This window comes from Chelon labrosus (assembly GCF_963514085.1).
Source record: "Chelon labrosus genome assembly, chromosome: 11".
NCBI classification, from domain to species: Eukaryota; Metazoa; Chordata; class Actinopteri; order Mugiliformes; family Mugilidae; genus Chelon; species Chelon labrosus.
In genome coordinates, this window is record NC_140344.1 from 18155185 (window position 1) to 18178318 (window position 23134).

Here is a 23134-nt window from a genome sequence, read left to right on the forward strand (position 1 = left end):
TTACAGTGCCGCCCTGCAGTATCTCATAATACACACAGAGCAATTACACTGCTGTGACTTTCCTTGGGACAAAGAATTTGAATATAAAGACAATTAACGATTTTATGTTTATTTGATTTTCCTCACGCTGTCATTATCTCTCTCGAACAAAGCAGCAAGTCTGAACAAATGGCCAGTACTTGTGCTAATTTAGACTAAAGGAAAGGGGAAATACATTTGTTTCCACCATTATACGGTGAGTCGTGCATTTGCAGGGTACAAATGGACGCCATTCATTACAGTTAACAATGACATCCAATTCAGCCCCGCTAATGAACTTCAATACAGTCATGTTCGGTATTAAGGAGTGATTTGTTGAGTCTAAGTGTATCATTTTGGAGGCTAATGTTGATGAATGCCTGGTTGCAGAGAGATGGGGGACATACATTGTCAAACTCTTTTCTACTATACCACATCACCACCTAGTGGTATCATTGAGAAAACACGCTTCACTTCATTGACGATTTCCAACATAACAGCACATAAACAGACAGAGAAAACAGACGAAGATATTATGAAACTCACCAATGCCCGAGTTGCCACCAGTGATGAGGACAACCTTGTCAGAAAGGTCACGACCTTGCAGGATCTCTAGGGCAGCGGTGTTCGAATCGTAGCGCTTTGGCTTCACAACCACATCCTCCACCGTAAAAGCCTGGCGCGGGTCAAAATACGTGCGCCGCTTGTTTATGTGACTGAAAACAACAGAGGAAAAAGGAGCTGTGATAGAGGTATAAGCTCAGGACTGCAAACAGGTCCCACAAACCCAAATTAAAACGTAACTTCAGTCATGAATCGAATGAGTACATTAGAGGAGCAGCTCATGTGAGAGGATATGCAAATAAAGTTTGAGAGAGATGGTTTGGACATGTTCAGAGGAGGGATAGTGAATATACTGGTCGAAGGATGTTGAGGTTAGAGCTACCAGGCAGGAGGTCTGGAGGAAGACCAAAGAGGAGGTTTATGGATGTAGTGAAGGAGGACATGAAGGTAGTTGGTGTGAGAGAAAAAGATATAAGAGATAGGGCGAGATGGAAGCAGATGAATCGATGTGGCGGACCCCTGAAGGGAACAGCCAAAAAGGAAAAGAAGAAGATAATTTTAATCATGAATCTACTTACTCAACATAAATTATTTGTCCTTTTTCATCAGTTTCTTGCTCCCAACCATATGGTAGATCTGCAGTAGAATGAACAGGAATGAAATTAATAGATTTGTGAAAAATGTAATTCATGTAGGAAATATGTCCAGTTGCATGGTTGTAAGGGTATGACTATAGCACTGGTGCACACAAAGACATTTTAGTTATGTTTCTATATGCTGAGAGAAAGTGATGCACAATTCAAACTGAGACTTATTAGCAACTGGGTAGTCACCTGAAGGTATTGCAACTGATATTGTCATTATTTTTCACACTTGCATATGTGATGAGTGACACTTGAGCAGACAAAAATGTATTTAAAAATGAAAAAAACAAAGAAATAAAGCAAACCTCCAGCACAACGTTTTTTCTTTCCTGTCTTGGGGTGTTCCCACTGGGTCTTCATTTCATCGTGGCTGTTGGTACAAAAGAGGCAGATAAAGACTTTAGAAATTTGAATGGTTTTTGTCTTCAAACTTGTGTAAACAGGGAGCACAACAAACAGATAAGCATCTACTTGATATCAATACTTTTTATTTCGAGGAAAAAAGAGGTGCATTTTCTGCAGTCTCTTGGTTTATATTGTACATTTAAAGAGACAAAAAACAACGCTGGTAACTTCACAAAACCACACACAATCATAACAGCAGATGAGACACGATGGTACCAGATAAAAGACACACAATTCCAACAAATGTTACATGTGGTATAAGCACATGAGACAGCAAATGGACTATTCACACAAGACAACCAGTACTGGACATCATCTAGGAATGCAGACTATCAATATGCTACCATGTCAATGGAAGACACTGGCGTACAGTCTAAGTTGAGATATTAATATAATGCCATGATATTTCCTTGAATAACCAAATTCAAATTTGACACTTTCTGGGTCGGTGTGATGTACTGTCCCAGTGTCCCATCACTGATGACGGTTTCAGCCTTTATCCCTCGTGCTACCCTCTTGCATAATCTCTCTCTGTCTGTCCATTCGCTTGGGGTCCCAGAGACCCCAAGGGTAGCACGAGGGTTAAATTGAAAGAGTAACTAATCATGACAAGAAAATATTTTTTGTTACAGCACCTACATTCACAGTCAAGATAACTTCACATTTAAACACAAAAATGAATTTGATGTTTAAAATAAGTTTCAGCTATTTCAGCAAATACTTAAGTTATACATGCAGAGCTTTGACCTCCTATTATATCCACATGCACTATAACATAGTGTTATTTATTATGTGTGAGATGGTTTGTCATTTGCAATGCACACAATGGGCCAAAGCATCTTGAAAATAATCTTGAAATCTGTCACAAAGTTGTGTCTCTCATTTCACAGCCTCTGAGCTAAAGCACTGCAGCTTCTGTAGTGGTCAAGTCTTACCAAGACATATCACATTTAGAGGCTTTCTAACGCAAGTGTGCACGAAACACACCGCGGCGTTAAGGATGTAGACTTTAAAATAAAATAAACCAGAGGTTGTTGTAGCTAGCAAGCCGCGTTAGTCACAGACTGTTAGATATATAACCTGGCCGTGGACCAGGCTAAGGCTGAACTCAGACACAGAGATGCTGGTTGACAGTTTATATTAGTAGTGGGATTCCTCTCACTTTGCATAGTAAACCCAACCATCTTTCGTAGACCTCTCTTCCCATCCAGGTGGTAACTCGTCCTCGCTGTCTGTGTCGTCCATGCCGGCGTATTTCAGAGCTGCCATAACTCAACCTTTTTGGTCAATAACAGAGATTCAAAACCAGACAGGACTATCTATTCCGAGGAATTAACGTAACTGTCAGAGCACAGAGCGACACTGAAGCGTTCGCCGGCACTTCCGCAACAATACGGTGACGACAGCCGAACTGCCTTATGGGTAATTGAGGCCGAGGAACTTGAGCCGGTTGTTAAGGTAGCAAAATCCAATCCTTTGTCTTAATATTTTAGCTTTCGTGTTTCAGTGTTATTAATGACGAATAAAGAAGTCGTGATGTAATAAAGACTATATCTAAACGTGCTCTACCGGTACGTACAACAGGGCCCTAAACCTAACAGGGATGACAGGTAGTGTCAGAATACTCCATGAACCAATCAGCAACAGTGCTCAGCAGACAGGACGATAAACAATGAGGGCCTAGACTGCCTATAAATGCTGACAAAAATCATTTCAATCATGAATCGAATGAGTATATTAGAAGAGCAGCTCATGTGATATGATTCGCAGATAAAGTTTGAGAGGTCGGGTTATGATGGTTTGGACATGTTCAGAGGAAAGGATGGCAAATATAGTGGTCGAAGGATGCTGAGGTTAGAGCTGCCAGGCTGGAGGTTTGGAGGACGACCAAAGAGGTGGTGTATGGATGTAGTGAAGGAGGACATGAAGGTAGTTGGTGTGAGAGAAAGGATAGGGGATAGGATGAGAAGGGAACAGCCAAAAAGGAAAAGACGAAGATCATTTTAATCATAAATCTACTTAGTCCACATAAATTATTTGTCCTTTTTCATCAGTTTCTTTCTCCCAACCATATGGTAGATCTGTAGTATGATAAACAATCCAAACAATCCAAAAATGAGGGCCTAGAATGCCTGTAAATACTGACAGAAATCATTTCAATCATGAATCGAATGAGTACATTACAATGTACCAAAATCTAGACTTAAAAATATATTTTTAATACAACTTTAAAATAACTTTTCATAAAACTAAATTTTAGATGTCAAAGCAAGCATGTAATGAGTTGTATTCTGTTTAGGTAGGTCCTGGGTGTGTACTACTGTAAAACCAGTGCTTTTCCTACCATGATGAATCAAAGTATAGGGTGTGAAAATAGCCTGTTTTACAAGTCATGGGGTTATGCCCTCAGTTATTTTTCACACAGCCAAGTTTGCCAACAGCCGACAGCCTATATGACCTGCCATGCAAAGTTGTTCCCTATCACCACTGCAATCTTCTTGCTTCTTTACCTGCCTGAACCAGAATGTTCACCTGTTGTAGTTGTGCTGCATGCCAGCTGAGGCGATGTTTGCACATGATGACAATGCAGTTATTTGGCAAGGTGGCAACAGCAATACATACATACAATTTCAAATTGATGACAACAATGTACAAATAGAACAATGACTCACCGGATGTGATGGCATCTTGTAATCACATTTCACAGTAGCTGTAGAAACTGAAGAGTTCAAAACTATCTGACAGTTTAGGACAGCCACTTGAGACTTAGATCCCAAGTGGGCCTACCTGGTAATTGTGTTTGTCCCCTTCTGTGATTTGCATGTGGAAAATAACTAAAATAAAGAAGGAATGTTATCTTGTATGAACTGATAAACCACTTCATTAGTTCAATCCAGCCCCTGTTCTGGGTTTATCAACAAGAAAATGAAATACCCCAGTCAAAATAAATAAAATAATAATAATAATAATAACTAAATAAATTGTATTTTACATTGTGACATTATTGTATCCCATTATTCTTACAATACACAGAATATATCTACAATATTTGGCTCTGAACATTGACAGTCAATCTATGTTTCAGTTTGGGACCTTGTCAGGACAGGAACTCGAGACAAGATAGCCTACTTATCATAGAATGTCCTTGACCATAGCCTAGACAAAAAGAAGACTGATTCAAAGTCATCTGGAACTGATTCATTTATTTATTCCAGACTAATAAAAGGTTTGTCAGGAAAATAAAAAACAATCAACCAATACTACCACCTTACTTTCTTTTATGATCCCTGGAATCCCCTGGATCTTCTACAGAGGCACCATTGCGGCCATTCTGTTGAGCAGTATCACTGTCTGGTTTGGAAACTGCACCGTTAAATAAAAAAAAAAAAGACCCTGCAAAGAGTGGTCCACACAGCAGAGAGGATCAAGGGCACTATGGGGTCAATTCTAGTAAAAATAATGCTCATTCACGCTAGTTAAATTCTTATACCTGCAGTTTGCATGGTCAGTTGGATCTGTCAATAACAGTATTCATTCATTCATTCATTCACACATTGTATAGATGGCTCTTAAACTTACAGTTATCCTGTGTAGTTGTATATATTAACAGCAGTGTGTATTTATGTATAGTTAAAAGTTCCTCTTGTAGAGAATCTTTTTGTATTCTTTGTCATAACATGTTGTGATGAAGCAGAGTAGTGCATCAGTATTTGCACTAATAATAATTATTGTGTGTGTCTTGTGAGTCTATATATAGCACAGTAGAAGTAAATGAAACAGTATTCCACACCTCGGCATGTTGTTATGCATGTTAACATTTCGTGGAAGTGGCAGTAAACACACAACACTCAAATCCTGTATCTTGAACTCCACTGTATTCTCGGGGCGGCCACTAGTGCGCATGCTCCCAGCGGAAAGAGGAGGGATCCGAGGTGGGCCGAGCCGACTAACTGTAGTCAAGTGTGTATTTGTGTGTGTGTGTGTGTCGGTGTGTGTTCGTCTCAACGTAGCACGAAACGTGTCTCCTCTCAGCACAGACACACACACACACTAAGACGTGCTAGTTAACGTTTGTTTGTTTGTTTTTTTGCTATTGAAAGTTTTGTTTTTGTCGCCGTGCTATTGTTTCGATGTTATGCTGTGTATATTAAAACATTCCGCTTGTAAAACGTAATATTTATTGGCCAAGAGCAGCCGACTTCGTTTCTACTAAAGAGTGTCCGCTTCTCCTCCCCTCGATGAAGCGCTGCGATGCCCTCTGATTTTATATCCCTCCTTAGCTCGGATATCGACCTCAATTCCCCCAAATCTCTATACTCTAAAGGTAAGATTTTACTATAGATTGGTTACCATGGTATTAGTATTCCGTTTTGTCCTTGTTTAAGAGGAAGTAGTGTGATTGTCTTGGTTAGCTCATGTTAAGCTGCTAGCTAGCAGTAGTTAGCTTCTTTTTTTTTTTTTTTGCTGTTAGCCAGAGTAGCTAGCATAGTTAGTTGGCTGCAATTGGACCGGCCACTCGTTTCCTGATAATGGTTAGTTGTCCATGTCACATGTGTGAGAGACAATTGTGCAATAGGTTGCTCGACTGTTTATAACGACTGTAGGTGAGCTCATAACAGTGTGAATACATTTGGATGGTTAGCATCATGTTAGATACACATATAGGCTAACCTAGCCACAGCTGTGTAAGGTCGCTCTCCACCACATTGTTGAGGGGTTTAACCTCCCTGTGTCCTGGTTTGATTCTCCAGGGATGTGTGTATGTATGTGTGTGTCTCAATGACTGCTGTTTTTGTGATTTTCCCCTTGTCTCGTGTTGTTGAATGACAGTCCCTCTGTTGTTTGGGGTTGTTTGGTGGAGCTGAGCCAGAGCTATCCTCCTCACATTCTCTGGTTTCACTGAAAGAATGCAGTTATTGGCACTTCAAAGCTCCGAGCATGGCGTTCACCCTGTCAGGGTAAGGGGGCCCTCTGGTGCCAAATTGTATTGTATCTCTAATACCACCGCACACGTGTTGGCCAACTGCTGTGTTATTATTAGGATGCAGTTGCTGTCGCATCACCTAAGAGCAAGTCTCATGTTGTGGTTAGCTGGCTGCGCAGGCTTTTAGCAGCACTTTGTCTCTAGGTCAGTTTCCTCCCTGTTTCCTCCCTGTTTGCAAGTGTATCAAGTTCATGTGTTTAAATAAAAACTGTCTCTGAGTGAGCTTCTCAACACTAGCAGCTATCATGTTGTTGCTCATTTATGAGCATGGCTTGTATGTTGTGTTCCGCTTTTAAAGTGGCAGAGAAACCCGAGATGTGTAGATTTATCCATTTTGCATTTCTGCCGCCTCTGCCGTTGTACCTCCCGGCCTCTCAAATGGATTGCAAGTGGTTAACAAATACTTTTTACCCCAACAGTGCCTTGACTTGCTGGCTGGCTGGTCCCACATCTGTCTTGCTGCCATGTATAGGGCGCTCATGAGCCAGCAGGAAGCTTTGCTCTGTGACCCTGAAAGGCCCTGTTGAGACTGCCATATGGCCACACTGTATCACATGATAGCTGTTTATTTATACCTCAGTAATTGGGTGTGTGCTCATGTTGGGGTCAAGGTAGCAGTCGTTCTCATTGAAGATCTAGTGGGAGACCTCATGTGTGTCCGACTGTAAGTGTTGGAAGAGACAACTGGTCAGGCAGCCAGAATACACTGAACCATTAAGGAACCATTCAGAATTTGAAACCTCGAACAACAGAAACCCTAGCTTATAATACCAAGAAGCAAGATTTGTATCACATCCAAGTGTTTATACACGCATACAAGGAATTTGTTCTCTGCATTTAACTTATCCATTAGTACACACAGACAGTAGTGAGCACACTCTGAACAGTGGGCAGCCAAACCAGTGGCACCCAGGTGCACAGTTTACGGGTTAATTACTTGGCACATGGGCACTTCAGCTATGGACGTAGAGGGGATTTAAACCAATGACCCAACAGTCCCAAGTCCACTTCTCTGACCACCAGTCCAAAACTCCCCTTTGTGGTTTTCATGTTGTGCTTTCTGGTATTATGGTGGGTGTAATGAAGCTGGCTCACATTTAACTGGTATATATTGCCATGGTAACAGTGTGACTACCAGCCCGAGCAGTTCACTGCATATACAGTTATTGTTCCTATTGGATGCTGACATGGACTTAAGAGTTTACAATAAAGTGACATAAAATATATGTTTTTTATAAATCAGTTGAATTGTTTTGCTGTTCTCAATGTATCGTCCTGAACTCCAAACTAATGGAAAGACAGTATGTCACACTGTGTAATGGTGGCAATGATGGCTACAATGCAACTGCACAAAAACTTGGCATTGGCAGACTTGGCAAAAACTGGCTTATCCAGGGGAAATGTAAAGATGTTACTGTGATTAGCAGTTTTCTAGTCTGCAAACACCACAACCTCCAGTATATGTTGATGGCTGCACACATCTCAGAGATGGACATTTAAGAATTCGGGTGATTTAAAACAAAACCATTTGCATAAAACCTTGGAAAGTATTGATGAGCCAACCATTTAGGGGAAATTGCAGCTCTTTTTTTAAAAAAAGCTCTTGAACAAGTCTTTTTTTTAAAGCTCTGAGAACAACCAAAGTAAGAATTGAACTTTGTAAACATAAATACTGAATTACTTTCAGTACCTGATTTGAGTCTATTCATATCTGCACATTCATTCAGTACTGTCTGTTCACTGTCAGTCATCTGAGACACATTAAAAGAAAAAGCCAGTTTCTTCTCAAAGTAATCATTTAAAAGCATTCTGCCCAATAATTCTTAATGGCACATCCATCTCCATTTGCTTCTTCATGCACCGTTTATAATAGCAGTTATTTTCAAGCTCAGCTGTCAAACCCAAAACTATATACATATGGCATGCATTATCATTACTGTAGCTCCAGTTTGTGCCCCTAATGTGCTGGCATACATTTGGATTATAAGGCCAATATAGACAAAAAGCAATTTAACCACCAATGTTGGAAAAACCCAGAGGATCATTTTAAAATGTACCATTGTACAAGGTAATTTCAGAGGTTGAGTATTAAACCTGTACAATGAATTTTAACCTCTGTCAAGGTAGCTGGCTGGCTGCCATCTTGGTACTTATTCAGATACACAGGCGGAACTTGGAAATCCAATTAAAAAAATCTTTGTCATTCAATGGATGAAATATTTTTTCATCTGGATGGTTCAAAAAGTTTTCTTCATGGGTTTTCAAACGTTGATGGAAGTATTAGTTCTCTGCTGTAAAGATAGTTATTTAGTTATAACTTTAAATAATGCCATTACAATTAGTTTTCTGCATAAGAAGACAGAAAAATACAAAGTATTCGGCCTTGCAATAATTTCAGTTCCAAGGTAAACAGAGATGTTGCAAATAGCCAAAAATGGCATTCTTTGTGGTTTGAGTGCAGTAAGTAGCCCTTTTGTCTGTACTTTGGCTTGAGAATATTGTAATGTATTCAACAGTGTAATTAAAGCAGCCATTGTTGGGCACTGAGAAACATTCCTGGGCTGCATTTTTTTTTTTTTTTTTTTATTTGCAACAAAAACATAGCTCTTGTGAATTGTCTATTCTATCTATCGCCCCCCAAGCCAGCTGCAAAGAATAAAAATGGACTGGTGGCCTTGCCATTTGGCAAAACCTTCAAGGCATGTGTAATGTGAGAAGCGCATAACTATGAGGTGATGTAATTTAATTGTTCTAAGTGTAGGTTAAAGTCACTCCTCCACTCTGCTGGCTAGCTGTGTTGCAGCCTATTTTTCGGGCATACTCTTGTACATCTGGGCACATAAACATACTCATATGTCATGTGACTTCTATAGGGCAAATGGATCGAAATCCATTTCAGGAACACCATCAGTGGTCAGTATTCATTTGAGAACAGTGGGAAGTTAAACTTCTTCTTTTCAAGTGAGGCTTGTCATGTAACTCTAAAGTAAAGACTCCCTCTGTTAATCACACACGGTAACAATTAGATTTAAATGTTTACGTTTCACAGTACGTCATCTGTTCTTAGATCATTTTATTACAAGTTGCAAACTGTAAGAATGTGCAGCACTCTAAAGGAAGATCCTTAGTGTATCCACAAAACGGAAACAAGATGGGACTTCAGGTTAGACATTCATCTATGATGTGACATTAAAATGAAATAACAAAATCATTGAGCTGTAAAACAGGATTTCTTCTCCAAGTGCTCTTGTGACTGTTGTCAATTCCATGTGCAGCTGTTTAATAACAACATTTGGCTTCCTTCCTTGGGCTCAAAGGTTTAATGTGATATCAGAAGTATTGTTTTGATATTACATTATTTATATCCGTACCAATAAACTAACCAGTATGCAATGATTAACGGCTGAAAACAATAGGAAACTTTTTTATGTTTTCATAAAATTGTGAAATATGTGTGATTTCTACCTTCTCAACTGTTTATACAAAACAAGACATTTAAAGATGTCACTGTTGTTCTGTGGAGATTCATGTATATAGATTATATTAAGTGTCATTATATAGACAAAGCAGTGAATGGGGAAAAAATAAAGGCCTTTAATTGTCTTTCACTGTCCATCTGATAAGTTTCTTTTCATTCTCCACTTGAACGTGCCAATGCACAGTTTGTAAGTACAACTACTGTTTTGCATACTGCTCCCTCCCTGGGCTGTGCTCGTATGTAAATTCAAAACACTGAGTACAATCGAGACCATGCATTTACGTGCGTAAATACAGTGACGGAGTGAGTGACAGGGAGTGTTAATTCACCATGATCCAAAGTGTTTCAGATAATTAGACTAAATATTATGCAACTAAACCTACCCTGAAAGTGTTGCACAACAAGCACAGTGTTCATTGTTGTTGACTTTTATTGCTGATGAGTTTTGTGGAAGTTTTATAGACACTATAAAAGGATTTTCTTGGCTCGCGCATTGGTAGGCTTCACATCATAAGCAGATCCTGCATGGCTCGGGCACTATAGTGAATTTTTAGATGGGAAGAAAAAATATTTTACAGTTTACTGATTTCCTGTGGTGCTCTGTGACCTGCAAGAACAAAAGCTTTGGCTCCATTCAGACCAACAAAGGGAAATGTTTTGACTCATTTTGATGCGGTACACGTCACCCAACATGACTTTTTAATCCTTCTCCTAAACTGGGTCAGAAGATGCAGTGAACAGTCATTTCTGTTCTCTGTTCTTTGTTATGCAATGCGCTTTGTGTGTTTGACCGTGGTGTGTCATGTTTCTGCTGTTAGACGTCCTAGGCGATGGACAGTACCGACATTTGTCCATTAGGGTGCTACAGCATATAAATAGGTTCCATGCAGGTTCGGACACACATTCAGTTGATCATACACTCCTCTTCTGTGTGAAAAGAGTGTTAGTTAAGACTGAGGTCATGTTGGGTTGCCAGTCAAGCTGTTGTACACCCAGAAACAAAGACTCACTGTCTTCATGCCGTGAACAACAGACAAAGATTGAAGATTATTGTGAGGATAATGCACATGTTGGTATTTGCTTCAAGGCCACATTAAAGTTTATTATATGAGCTGTAGTCCAGTATACCTAGGGTTATATGGGTTTTTGTAACTACATTGTGATCTGTTTTTTCTGTATTTGGTAAGAAACACTAGCATCTGGATTGTGTCACTTATTCAGCTCTGCTCTAATGTAATTTACTTAAAGCAGGTTTGTTGTAGTTTTGAAGTCACTGCACCTTTAAAACAAATTCTGTAACCTCTGAATAAGCAGTCGACCATAGAGTGGACTTCCACCGGATTTTGCAGGTGTTTGTGTTGAACTACTCCGTGTGGTTCTTGGTGTGAACTACGGTGACGCTGTCTTGTAGCATCTTTGGCGTCACAAAAGTGCGAGATCGTGTGTCCTCTCGGCCTCATCATTCTGCCAGAGCCAAGTCATAGCTGAGTGTCAGATGACTACTACACATGCCTGGTGCCACTGATGCACAGCAGAAATATCCATGGCAGGGTGTTGATAGGTGCCTGTTTCTTAGCAACCGGACTACCTAATCATGTGGTTATCTGCTATCATATGTGGTTTATTCCAGTGTAGCTGCAGTGGTTGGTTATGCCCAATGCGATTCATGTTACCATCCAATGTGGTTGTGTCTCTGCAAATTTTATTACACTGAACCCAGAGGTAGTTTAGTTTAGTTTATCATAACATACTTTTGTGTTGACTACAGATTTGTTTTGAAATGTGGGAGGATGTCTGGTCATGAGACTTAAGTCCCAGTTTTGCCTCCCCTGATTTTTGAAAAAGGAATCAATTCAGCAAGCATCCATATCAGTTTAGCAGTTATTAGTTGTGTTGCGTTTCAAATTAGCTCTGTATTAGCTTCTATTTTAGAGCAAGATAAGCGCTGCCTAATGCAACCCTTGAAGTCCTGTGTTCAGCCTGGTAAGTCACGACACCATATGCTTTGTGTTTACAGGGTTAAATTGTGACATTTGGGTCAACACGCAGCAAAGGCAGATGTTGTTTTGTTCCCTTTTTAAAAGTTGGGAGCTAATCTCCCGTGGTTGTTGCTGAGAATAGTTTGCATAGATCGCTCCTAGTTTCGTGTGGCTGTAATACACAACGCTCTCATTTATCTTTTTCAGACAATAATTTGTCCTCTCCTCCTCATCCTTTATGGCAGAGTCGGTATATGACCTCCTCCCCAAAGAGCTCCAGCTTCAGCCGTCGTCCACCCAGACAGACCCAACCACCATGAGCCAGAAGAGCGGGGGAGAGGCGGGACCTCCTCCCTCTGCAGCCTTGGCCTCAGGTGAGCCACCTGCTCAGCCTGTGAAAACCATGATCTGGGATCAGTTTGTAACAAACTATTCCCCAAGTCAGCAGGGGCGAAGAAACTAATACGGCCTTGTATGAGTGTCTGGGGGCAACTTCATTCTTTCACGAGGCAATATTTGTTACAAAGTTAGTCTATATAGACTAGTATAGTATTTATACTTCACCAGAAGTATTTGAATACTGTGGGTATGACATTACATGGTTCTTATGTTACACTTGGATGTGTCAGGTGTTTACTTGCTCCACAAGGCTACAGTAGTACCAGTTGGGGGATGAGGGCAGAGCTTCCCATTTTTACAACTGGACTGGACCTGTTTTTAAATATATTTTGGTACTGTCAATTTCCAGTTTATGTAATGTATTAAAGAAACGTGTATCTGTTGTTGTTGTTTTGATTAATCATGAGGGCCTTTCTGTTAACTCATTTGACACTGTCAGTGTCAGGTCACCTGTTATTTACTTAGTAGTCCCACCAGTGACAACATGGACAGATGCAACGCTTATCTTGTGTCTTCCTGACATACTTTCAGTATTTGGGCTTTGAGATTTACCCAAACTGCAACACAAACAAGGCCTTTCAACTCTTTACTATATAAAATGTAAACTGGAAATTAGATTAAAAACATACAGTTAAAACTCTATCTAACTAACATATGCCATATTACCAGTGACTGTAATGTGACAGTCTGTGGTTACTCTGTAAGGAAAAAAAATACATTCTCTGTAAACTCTGAATAACAACTCCAACAAATGCAGAGTTTGCATTAACGGCATGCTAACAAAGCTTGTTCCAGGCCCTTTCACTCATTCTTTCAGCACGTTTTGATGCTTGTGCTTTATATTTATTTGCTCCTGGGCTTTTAGGCATTTAAAAAGGAGGGGGTGGTCCAGCTTTATAGATGCAGCACAGTGATCCAGACACTTCCCTTTGGCTTAAGCAGTCACCACAGACATACTTCATGTTATGTCCTTATTTTGTGTTCTAGAGTCCTCACATTGCATTTTGGTTATGTTATTTATTTCAGTATGGTATACATTTCCTTATTTTAATTAAGCACTTTTGCTCTGTTGTGTTAACACATCTCTATGAAGGGGGACAGTATATTTGGGAATAATTGTCTAAAGCGGAAACAGCCAGTGCACATTTCTGATTCACACATACTCCAGTACACACTCGTACAACAGTAGGTCGCCTCAGCTTTGCATCTAAATGATTAATCAACTGCCATGTTTCAGAGCAGCTGACATTTTCACTAATTACGAAGGTCCTGTCTCTTTATGAAACAGTGAAGTTGCCCCTAGCATTTCTTGGACTGTCTTTTTGAACATCATTTAGCAAACCAGATATGGTCTGATCTTAGATCATGGTTCAGGGCAGCCAACATCAGCTGTAACGATGAGGGATTATATTTTTGGGTTTCCTCTAAAGAGCAAACTAACTGGTCAACAGTCATGTTAAAGAGAGCGCTTTTGTTAATGCTACTTTTTCACTGTCCTGTGTGACCCAGCTGGCCCTAAGCAGTGCTGATCAAAAGCATGACAACTGTAATGTCCTTCAGGTCATCATTAACCAAATACACGTGCTTCACAGTGTCTATTAAGTGATAAACTTCAAAAGTTACTCCTTCCTTCATTATAGTAACTCATCCAATTTACTGATTGACAGAAGTTGAGTCTTGAATGATCAGCTCTCTTGTTGCTCATTGGCTGTCTCGTTTTTATTGCAGGAAGTTCCCTCTGAGGCAGGGAGTGTCTGCATATAAAATGGTCTGCAGTTCACTGCTCCATAGGTCAGAGGCTTGTTTATTCTGTCTCCATGGCTACGCTCAGTCCCAACCAAATCTTCCAATTGGCATGCGCAAACTACTGTTTACTACTGAATGCACATTGCACAAACTGTATTGTAACCCTGGCAAAATTAATTTGGCGCCACATTATCAGCTTGCAAATCTGGCTGTTCCAAGAAAGTTTGACCAGATTTTGTGATGTTTCTTTCTGGCAATGTGTATGTAAGAATTTGTAGCTTGCTTTTGTTTTTGTAAACAAAGCATGTCAGTTTTGTCACCTTGATTTTAATTGAGAGGTTTTGTAGGAATCAAAACATTGTGGGACCTGTAGTACCCTTCTCAACTTTAACTTCAAAATATTAAATCAATGCTTGACGGCTCTCGCATGCACAGTGAGAGTATATAGCCCATATCAGTCTGTTGAAATTAGAGTTGGGAAGAGGGGAAATCAGTTCAAATCATGCACAAATTCAGCTGCTTGAATGGGACTGCTAGCCTGCTCTGGGCTGAACACCTGTCCTAACTTTTATCTGTCAATGCTACTACAGATGCCACCTCATCCACCTCCAGCCCCTCTGCCCCCTCTTCCCTGGCCATGGGAGTTCCATCCTCTGGCCCCTCTACCTCGTCCTCAGACCACCTGAAGGCTGCCCAGCATCTCAAATCCACTGGAGGGGACGGAGCTGGAGCTTCAGAGATGCAAGGTGTGGAGGGTGCTGTGTCTGGCCCTAGCAGAGGCAACGGTGGAGCAAACACCGCAGCGGGGGATATAGGGTCAGGAGTGCTGCCAGGGCTAGGCGTCCAGCAACCTCAGAACACCCCATCAAAACGAAGGCCTGTGTTGAGCATATCCCCACCACCTGAAGACTTATTGGATGACAGCCAGATGTCCTGCCAAGAGGAACCCACTGTACCTGGTGCACCACCTCCAGACTCCGAGCACAGCAGCAGCATGTGGGCCGATGACTCGGTCTCCAACTTCAGCTTGATCAGCTCAGTCTCCTACAATGACAACACAGAGGTGCCACGCAAGTCCAGAAAACGCACCCCTCGCCAGCGGCCTGGTCCCAAGCCTGCTCCACCGGAGGACAGCATGGATGTGTTCGATGCCGACAGCGCCAAGGCCCCTCACTTTGTCCTGTCCCAGCTAGGCACCGACAAGACCAGTCCCATAGCCAGGTGAGGTCATCCTCGTAAACAACGTGTTATTATTTTATTATCATTAGTCCATATTTCATTTATTTTTTTTTCTTGGATAATTACATTTTTAGATGTCATACTAATGTCGGCGTTCTTTTTGTTGCCCTGTAGTTCTCATGAGTCAGGGTCTGCGGTGAAAAGTGGGTCACTATCTGCTCAGTTCCCCCAGAAGAGTGATGGGAAGGAGTTAAAGATCCTGGTGCAGCCAGAGACCCAGCACAGAGCTCGCTATCTGACTGAGGGCAGCAGAGGATCTGTCAAAGATCGCACACAGCAGGGATTCCCCACTGTCAAGGTTTGACATTCTACCACCATCTGCTTCTTAACACATGGGAAAAATATTATAATACTTAAGGCGGAGCACCTGAATAAGATCATATACAGGACACAGGGTGTAGCGTGCTGCATGCAAGTGTGCGTGCTTGTATTTAACTACTATTGAAGGGCGAACAAGTGAAAACATGTGTTTACATATTGATGATAAACCTAGGGACCTTCACTCTGGCTGCAATGCGTATCAACAGGAAAGGATGCTAGAAACATTCATTGCTTAACATGGATGCTTTGGTAATCTTAATCTATAACCTGTGTTCTTTGAGCTTTATTCATCTAATGGTGTCATGTTTTCTCTTATTTCTTCTGCCAAGTTATTTATTCAAGTAATTTGTTTTGTCCGCAGTTGGAGGGTGTTAGTGAACCGGTGGTGCTTCAGGTGTTTGTTGCAAACGATTCAGGCAGAGTGAAGCCTCACGGTTTCTACCAGGCATGCAGGGTGACAGGGCGCAACACGACTGCCTGCAAGGAGGTGGACATAGAGGGCACCACTGTTATCGAGATCCCTCTGGAGCCCAGCAGCGACATGACACTTGCGTAAGGGGTGTTTTTCTTTAAATGAATAATGAAAGATGAGTGAATACTTCCAGTGTTTGTTATTGTTACTCATGGTGTGATTTTGTATATTTGGGTTAGGGTTATGTGTTCGTCTTTCCTCAGTTCATTCTGTCTTGTTTTTATAGGGTGGACTGTGTAGGAATTTTAAAACTGCGTAATGCCGATGTGGAGGCCCGCATTGGAGTGGCAGGATCCAAGAAGAAGAGCACACGTGCCAGGCTGGCCTTCAGAGTTGGCATCCCCCAACCTGATGGGTCGATCCTTACTTTACAGATCCCTTCATCACCCATCCTCTGCAGTGAGTAATTAAGACACAACGTCAACTAAAAACTTACTTTTAACTTAAAATAACTGTCACCAGGCCTCTTGTGCAAAATGATAGATAGATAGATAGATAGATAGATAGATAGATAGATAGATAGATAGATAGATACTTTATTTATCCCAAAGGGGCGTGTCTTCAGTGATTTATTGTGTTTAGTTTATATCAAACAAAGCATTATGTCTCATCAGATTGCAGAACTTGTCTTTGTCTTTGATTCAAAGGTATTCATTTGCCTTCTGCAAAAAAATATGTCATGTGAGTGTTGATTCTTTGACTCTTGTGCCATTTTGCAGCCCAGCCAGCAGGAGTGCCAGAGATTCTGAAAAAGAGTCTCCACAGCTGCTCAGCGAGTGGAGGAGAGGAAGTTTTTATAATCGGAAAGAATTTCCTCAAAGGAACCAAAGTTATTTTTCAAGAGAACATTGCAGGTGCTGTAACGTTATCCAGTAATTCAGTTTCATTTGTGTGATTTATGCAAAGGAACCCTGATGAATAGAAGGATAAAATATATATATTTGTTCTTAAAATTTGTAGATGACAATTCCTGGCAAGCTGAGGCAAAGATTGACATGGACCTTTTCCATCAGGTAGGTAACTATATAAGTGAACATGTATACACTTTTTTTTATTTATTTTTTTATTGAATAATGTAACCTGCCTACTTTCACTGCCCATGAGATTTAACTAAAAATGTTATCTGTAATGTTTTTCAGAATCACTTGATAGTGACTGTCCCTCCATTTCACAACCAGTCAATCACTTCTCCTGTTTCTGTGGGAATCTTTGTGATGACCAATGCTGGTAGATCACATGACGCCCAGCCATTCACCTACACTCCAGACTTAGGTACAGTAAGCAGCTCATACATAGAAGTTACCTCGTTCATAATTTATGGGTTAATCTCTTTGGAATTAGGAGGCTTCTTGTAGTAGTCTGTTTATTAAGATGTAAAAATGGAGCAATAGTGATATTACACAGTGACTGTATATTTCTATTAAGAAGGATCTTCCCACATTAAGTGAGTAAATCAAAGTCCTGACTTTATTTATCTACAGCAGGTTTATTAAATTAAAAGGTTAAGTTATTGCAGAAATGCAAGAATGTATTCATGATTTATAACAAACTTAAATCACAACACACCAATATACGTTAATATATTTTAGAGATGATTCTCCAGGCTGATGCGTGCGTTGCTCTCACAATCTCTGCTGCCATTACTGTAGCAGAATTGATCTGAAATTGGTTCATGTTACACACGTTACATACACCACTGTAAGTGTACAATAATCAAGCTCTTTATTGAGCCCTGCAGCCCCTTTCCTGTTTAGCTAGATATTTTCTAACGACACAAACGCTAGGTTTAGAAGCTATATTTTGTCATATTAAAGCAAGATTACTCCTGATGTTTTTAATTGTTTTATATATATATGGAAACAAACTATCCTCATATACAGGGTTGTTGGGTATTGTACGTTAGATTAGGCTCAAGGTATATTCCTCATATATAAAACTCAGAGCTGTTCTACGTTTGTAATACTTTCTACTTACCCACAGCTGACAACTCAAACATCCAGACAGTAAAAACAGAGGGGACCTCCCTGGTCAAAACCTGTATATTTGATGGCCAGATGAAATCTATTTCCACTGAGCGACCTGACTGCTGTGGCCAGCCTTCCAAAGAGGACACACCTATGGAAGTTTCTAGCAATCCACCACCCACAGATGTCTTCAAAGTGAGATATCGTCCATTTTAAAGAAATAGAAATTCAAATATTTACTTCAGAAATGCAGTTGGTAACAGTTTTGTGTTTCTTTTCTTTTCTTAGCCATCCCCTGACCCCCTCATCTCAGTGCAGCAGACCCTGGAGCTCAGCTCCAGTCCTCATCCAGGTGGAGAGTCCTTTCAGAGCCCATTGCCCCTACAGTCTGAAGATGTGGAGCTTCCCCAGGCTCCTCCTGTCTTCCCTAGCCTAGAAGCTCTCAGCAACATACAAAAGCAAGACATTACCCCAGCAACTTCCTTCCCAGTCTCAGGAGACACTACAATCCCCCCTGTGACGCCAGAAGTCCCTCAGCAGTTCCTCAGAGACCCTCAGGAAAGCTTGCCTCCTGAGAGTTCCAGTAACGGAGGGGTCGTAGTTGTGGCCATGCCCCAGATAACAGCACCCTCTCAGCCACAGCAACAACAGTCACAGGTTCCCCTGTTTCCACAGGAAGGAGTTGCCCAGCTGGAGAGGGCAGTAAGAGAGCTACAGGCCGGTAGTAACACCACGCTGCAGCAGGTTCTGGAAGCAGCTGTAGCCCAGCAGCAGCTGAACTCTGTGCTGTATAGCCCCACACCCTCTGCAGACTCTCTTCAGCAGCACGTCCAAGAGAACATGAACAGCCTTAGATTGGGAACTCCAGATAATTCACTAGCACAGCAACAGCTGCAAATACAACAGCAACAGCAGATACAACAACAACAACAACAACAACAACAACAACAACAGCAGATACAACAACAACAACAGCAGCAGCAACAAATACAGCAGCAGTTTCAACAACATCAGCAACTGCAGCAACAACAGCAAATCCTTGGAAACCTTCAGCATCAACAACAGCAGCAACACCTACAGCAGCAACAGCAACAAGTCCTCAGCAACATGCAGATCCAACAGCAACTTATATTGCAGCCACAAGACCAACAACAATTGCAACAGCAACAACAGCAAATCATGGAGAATATTCAACATCAGCAACAACAGTTGCAACAAAATCAGCAACAGCAGGTCCTTAACAATATCCAGCTCCAACAAGATCAGCAACAAAATCAAATTCTTACCAATTTACAACAACATCAGCTACAACAGCAACAGCAACAACAGCAGCAAAATCAAGCATTGAGCAACCTACAACATCAACAACATCAACAACAACAACTGCAGGAGCAGCAGGTCTTGGAGAATCTGCAGCAGCAGCTTCAGGCTGAGATGCTCCAGCCCCAGATCCACTCCTCCCCTCAAGTTCAGCAGCCAGTCTCCCTCCTTCAACAGAGTGGGGAGCTGCTTACAATCCAAACCAGCTTCCCAACACAGCCTCCATCCCACACATCTCCCCCACAACAACTCTTCCAATCGCCCCGGCCCTTATCTGAGTCCCAGGGCTCCCAACAGCAGGTGCAGGCTGCCCTGCTCCAGAATACACTGACGGTCCTCACTAGTGGCGGTCTCAGTTCAGAGCAGCAATCCACAGGGTCTGCCCTGTACCTGTCTCCAAACCCCCAGCCACAGCAACAGCAGCAGTTGGCATTCATCTCCTCCATGGAAACGTCTAACAACCAGACTCAGTCTGTTGCAATGTTTCAGAATCAACCCCAAGCCCAGCTTTCCCAAATGCAGCAACAGAGCACTCCCATGGAGCAGCAGCAGTCTCCACAACAGAACCAACAACAGCCACCACAGCTTCCGATGGCCCAGCAGGGCTCTTTATTCCAGAGTATGCCGAGTCACTCACAGCCTAACGCTGTCACCCAGAACCAACTCCCACAACCCCAGCAAACAGGACTGCTTCTCTGCACCGCTGATCTCAACCCCCAGGCTATTCCCCCTACTATTCTCTTCAGCACCCAGACCCAAGGCCCTTCCCCTATGGAGAGCATTAGTGTTGGGATCTCCCAGTCAGACTCCGCAGAGCCCATGTCTTTCCAAGATCAGAGCTCTTCAGGCGGCAACGCGTCTACTGAGCAGCCAATGCAAGTGGGCCCAAGCTCCAGCCGCGTCCCAAGCAGTCAGCCTGTGGAGCTGTTTATACCACAGACATCTCTGTCCAGCCTGCAGAGCACTATTGGCTCACAGGAGCTAAACACCCAGGCCCCAGCTCCTGGCACAACCATTTTTGTGGTGCAGGGCGGCGTTGGCGTGGTGGCCAATCCTGGACAGCAACCCCCTGAGCAACTTTTCCAGACGACTGTGGGTGGCAGCGTGGCTCCACAAGGACAGACCAACCTGTTTGTTTTTGGCATCCAGAGTGGTAAGAAGATTTCGGTTGTCTCCACCCTTGAAGTTGATACATCAGAATTGACTTACTGTGCTGAATTCTTGTTTGTAAAAAGCTGATGGCACCGCTCTGCTCTAACAATTCAGTTGTATGTGACTTCCTGAGTTGCTGCAATGCCACAATCAGATACCTTTCTTTCTCCAATTCTAACTTTTATTTCCATTTTCTCCTTCTCCCAGACTCATCCCAGCTACTCAATTCTTCCGGACCCACCTTGCCAGCCCAAAACCAGGTGCAGAACTCCACTCACCTGCAGCCTCTGCTGGATCAGCCCATGACCCAGGCTGCCTCCTCGATGCCAGCCACATTGCACGGCAACTTACAGAACACCCTTCAGGCACAAATGCAGTCCAGCTTAGAGAATGCCATGCAGACCAGTCTAGAGAATGCAATGCAGACAAACACACAAACAGCTCTGCAGTCCAGTTTACAGGCGACCATAGCAACAAGCCTACCGACTCCGATGCAGACCAGTCTACAGACACAGATACAGAGCAGCTTACAGAATCAATTGCAGGCGTCGTCCAGCATGGAGAAAATCGAGGACCTACTGGAAAGCTTACAGAAGCAGTGATAAATGTTTGGACCATGTGGGCACAGAGGAAGAGTGTGAGTGACATGTAGCTGAGAGTTATACTTCATAAAATCAACAAACAGAATGGCGGTGCATTGGGTTTTGTGCCAATGTCACAAAACCTTTAAATATTAAATAATGAAATGGCCCTTTTACTGAAACCCCAAATTATGAGCTCATGTAACTTTGTTTTTATGAAATATTTATCATTAATTATATCCTCCGTCCATTCATTGTTCTTGAATTGATGAAGCCGCCATTGTTATTACCCCTCTTGCAGGATCAGAGAGGCCTGTAATAACTGCTTTATACATGAGTGTCGACAATGCAGTGTTTTGTTGTCAGAGTGTTTTAATAATGTGAGCCTAAGAGATGACGATGATGATAAAATCCCACCAGCTCTAGTGGGGGGAAAAACTGGAAAGGGATAAAGAATGTAAGTAACAGGGAAACGGTATGATGATGGAGAGTAGTCGGTAAGATCAGGCAGACCAGATAAAGCAGACAGTTATGGGGTGACTATCGGATTGCACATAATCGTCAGATATAGGCTGAATCTCATTTCGTGAGTGTGTGAACCTTCACTTCGAAAAGCGGAGGCCGTGAGTTAATCTTTTCGTCATGTGAAGCTGTTGAATCTGATTTCCTGGCGTAAGAACAGAGAGGAAGTCGTGTTACAACCTTTTGATTTGAAGCTTCTTTTTGCCACGTAGGATTGCAGTTAATCAAACCGTGTGTTTGCATATGTCAACAACTTGACTAAAATCTACTCTAAGAGTACAGAATATTACAATGTAGAATTCTTTGTAGAATAATGTATTAACGATTTGCAAAATGATATTTACTGGCATGGCTGGAGTCTGCGCTTGAACAGTCTCCTAAGTTAAATATTCAGCTTCAGTCCCTTCAACATGAAACTACACACTGAACCGTGGTGTCAAGACCACGCAAGAGATTCCCTCAGATGCAGAAAGAGGGAGGGAAATACTAACACACTCGCAAATGAGATTCAACCTGGTAAATAATGTGACTTGGCCTTTGTTTTTAGCGCCTCCCAGTGTTTTCATATGTTTAGGCCTCATCACTGGGTTCGCAGAAGCTTTCTTGGTGACGTTTTAAATAGCATTCAACTATGTAGTGTGTGTTTATCTTTTTGCTTTTTGCTTTGAAGAAGTTGGTAACTCTTACCAACTCAATGTGGATAGAAAGAAACTCTCCACTCGTGAAAATGGAGTGTCGTGTGGTTTTATAAACATTTTATCTCAAGCACTTTAATAACCTCTTTTGCGTAAACTGCTAATCCTTATATCCGTCCACAGCTCTCTACTGACCTAGCTGAATTTGTACTCCGAAACGTCAATTTAAAATACAAGCAGGAAAAAAAAATTAATAAATAAATGAATAAAAATACGTCTTTGCAGAAGTGAATACACCTTAACCGCGCATTTTTACATTTTCCCATGTCGGAATATTTTTGAGGTCTGGACAACTTTGTATAGAATGTCTGCTCACTGTTGAATCCCTGTTTTTATTCAGTGTCAGTGGTCCAGTCAAGTCTGTCCAAACACAGCCATTCCCACAAAAGCATTGTCATGTCTCAGTGTTTTCGTGGTAAGTAGGCCGTTGTGTTTTACAACCTAAAATATTGATTCACTATGTTTGTACAGTAAAATGAAGGATCTATTCTTTGTACCGGTTCCTGTTCAACCTGTCAGTTTGGTTCTGTTTTTAACCTCGTCTCGTGTTAGATTTAAGAGTTTTTGTCCCAGTTTTGGTAGCACGTGCAGGTTGGCGCCACGTGGAGGTGGCATCCCAGTACCTGTCCCTTATGATGTGAACGGGGGCTC

The 23134-nt window shown here is 41.8% G+C and overlaps 2 protein-coding genes across 3 annotated transcripts in view; one reads left to right on the plus strand and one right to left on the minus strand.

Annotated features, from left to right (window-relative positions):
* Positions 1-2993, minus strand: part of wwox (WW domain containing oxidoreductase) — a 123093-nt gene extending 120100 nt beyond the window's left edge. For both annotated transcript variants that reach the window (XM_084555118.1, XM_084555117.1), the window contains exons 1-4: positions 2794-2993; positions 1532-1596; positions 1161-1218; positions 565-734 (exon numbers count right to left, since the gene is read on the minus strand). In XM_084555118.1, the coding sequence (XP_084411244.1) occupies positions 565-734; positions 1161-1218; positions 1532-1596; positions 2794-2900 (400 nt within the window). In that variant the 5' untranslated portion in view covers positions 2901-2993. The remainder of the gene's footprint in view (positions 1-564; positions 735-1160; positions 1219-1531; positions 1597-2793) is intronic.
* A 1647-nt stretch (positions 2994-4640) lies between these two features.
* On the plus strand, positions 4641-22982 carry nfat5a (nuclear factor of activated T cells 5a). Its single transcript, XM_084555395.1, has 12 exons — positions 4641-5955; positions 12318-12446; positions 14808-15438; positions 15571-15754; positions 16139-16329; positions 16476-16648; positions 16969-17103; positions 17210-17262; positions 17389-17521; positions 18230-18408; positions 18502-20686; positions 20893-22982. Exons 1-12 carry the CDS (start codon positions 5883-5885, stop codon positions 21285-21287), a joined length of 4461 nt encoding a protein of 1486 aa, XP_084411521.1. The 5' UTR covers positions 4641-5882; the 3' UTR covers positions 21288-22982.
* The last annotated feature ends 152 nt before the right edge of the window (positions 22983-23134 follow it).

Coding starts and splice junctions, on each gene's coding strand:
- nfat5a (XM_084555395.1), top strand. CDS start 5,883: ATGCCCTCTGATTTTATATCCCTCCTTAGCTCGGATATCGACCTCAAT. Junction 16,649..16,968: donor TTCATCACCCATCCTCTGCA/GTGAGTAATTAA, acceptor GCCATTTTGCAG/CCCAGCCAGCAGGAGTGCCA. Junction 17,522..18,229: donor CACCTACACTCCAGACTTAG/GTACAGTAAGCA, acceptor ACTTACCCACAG/CTGACAACTCAAACATCCAG.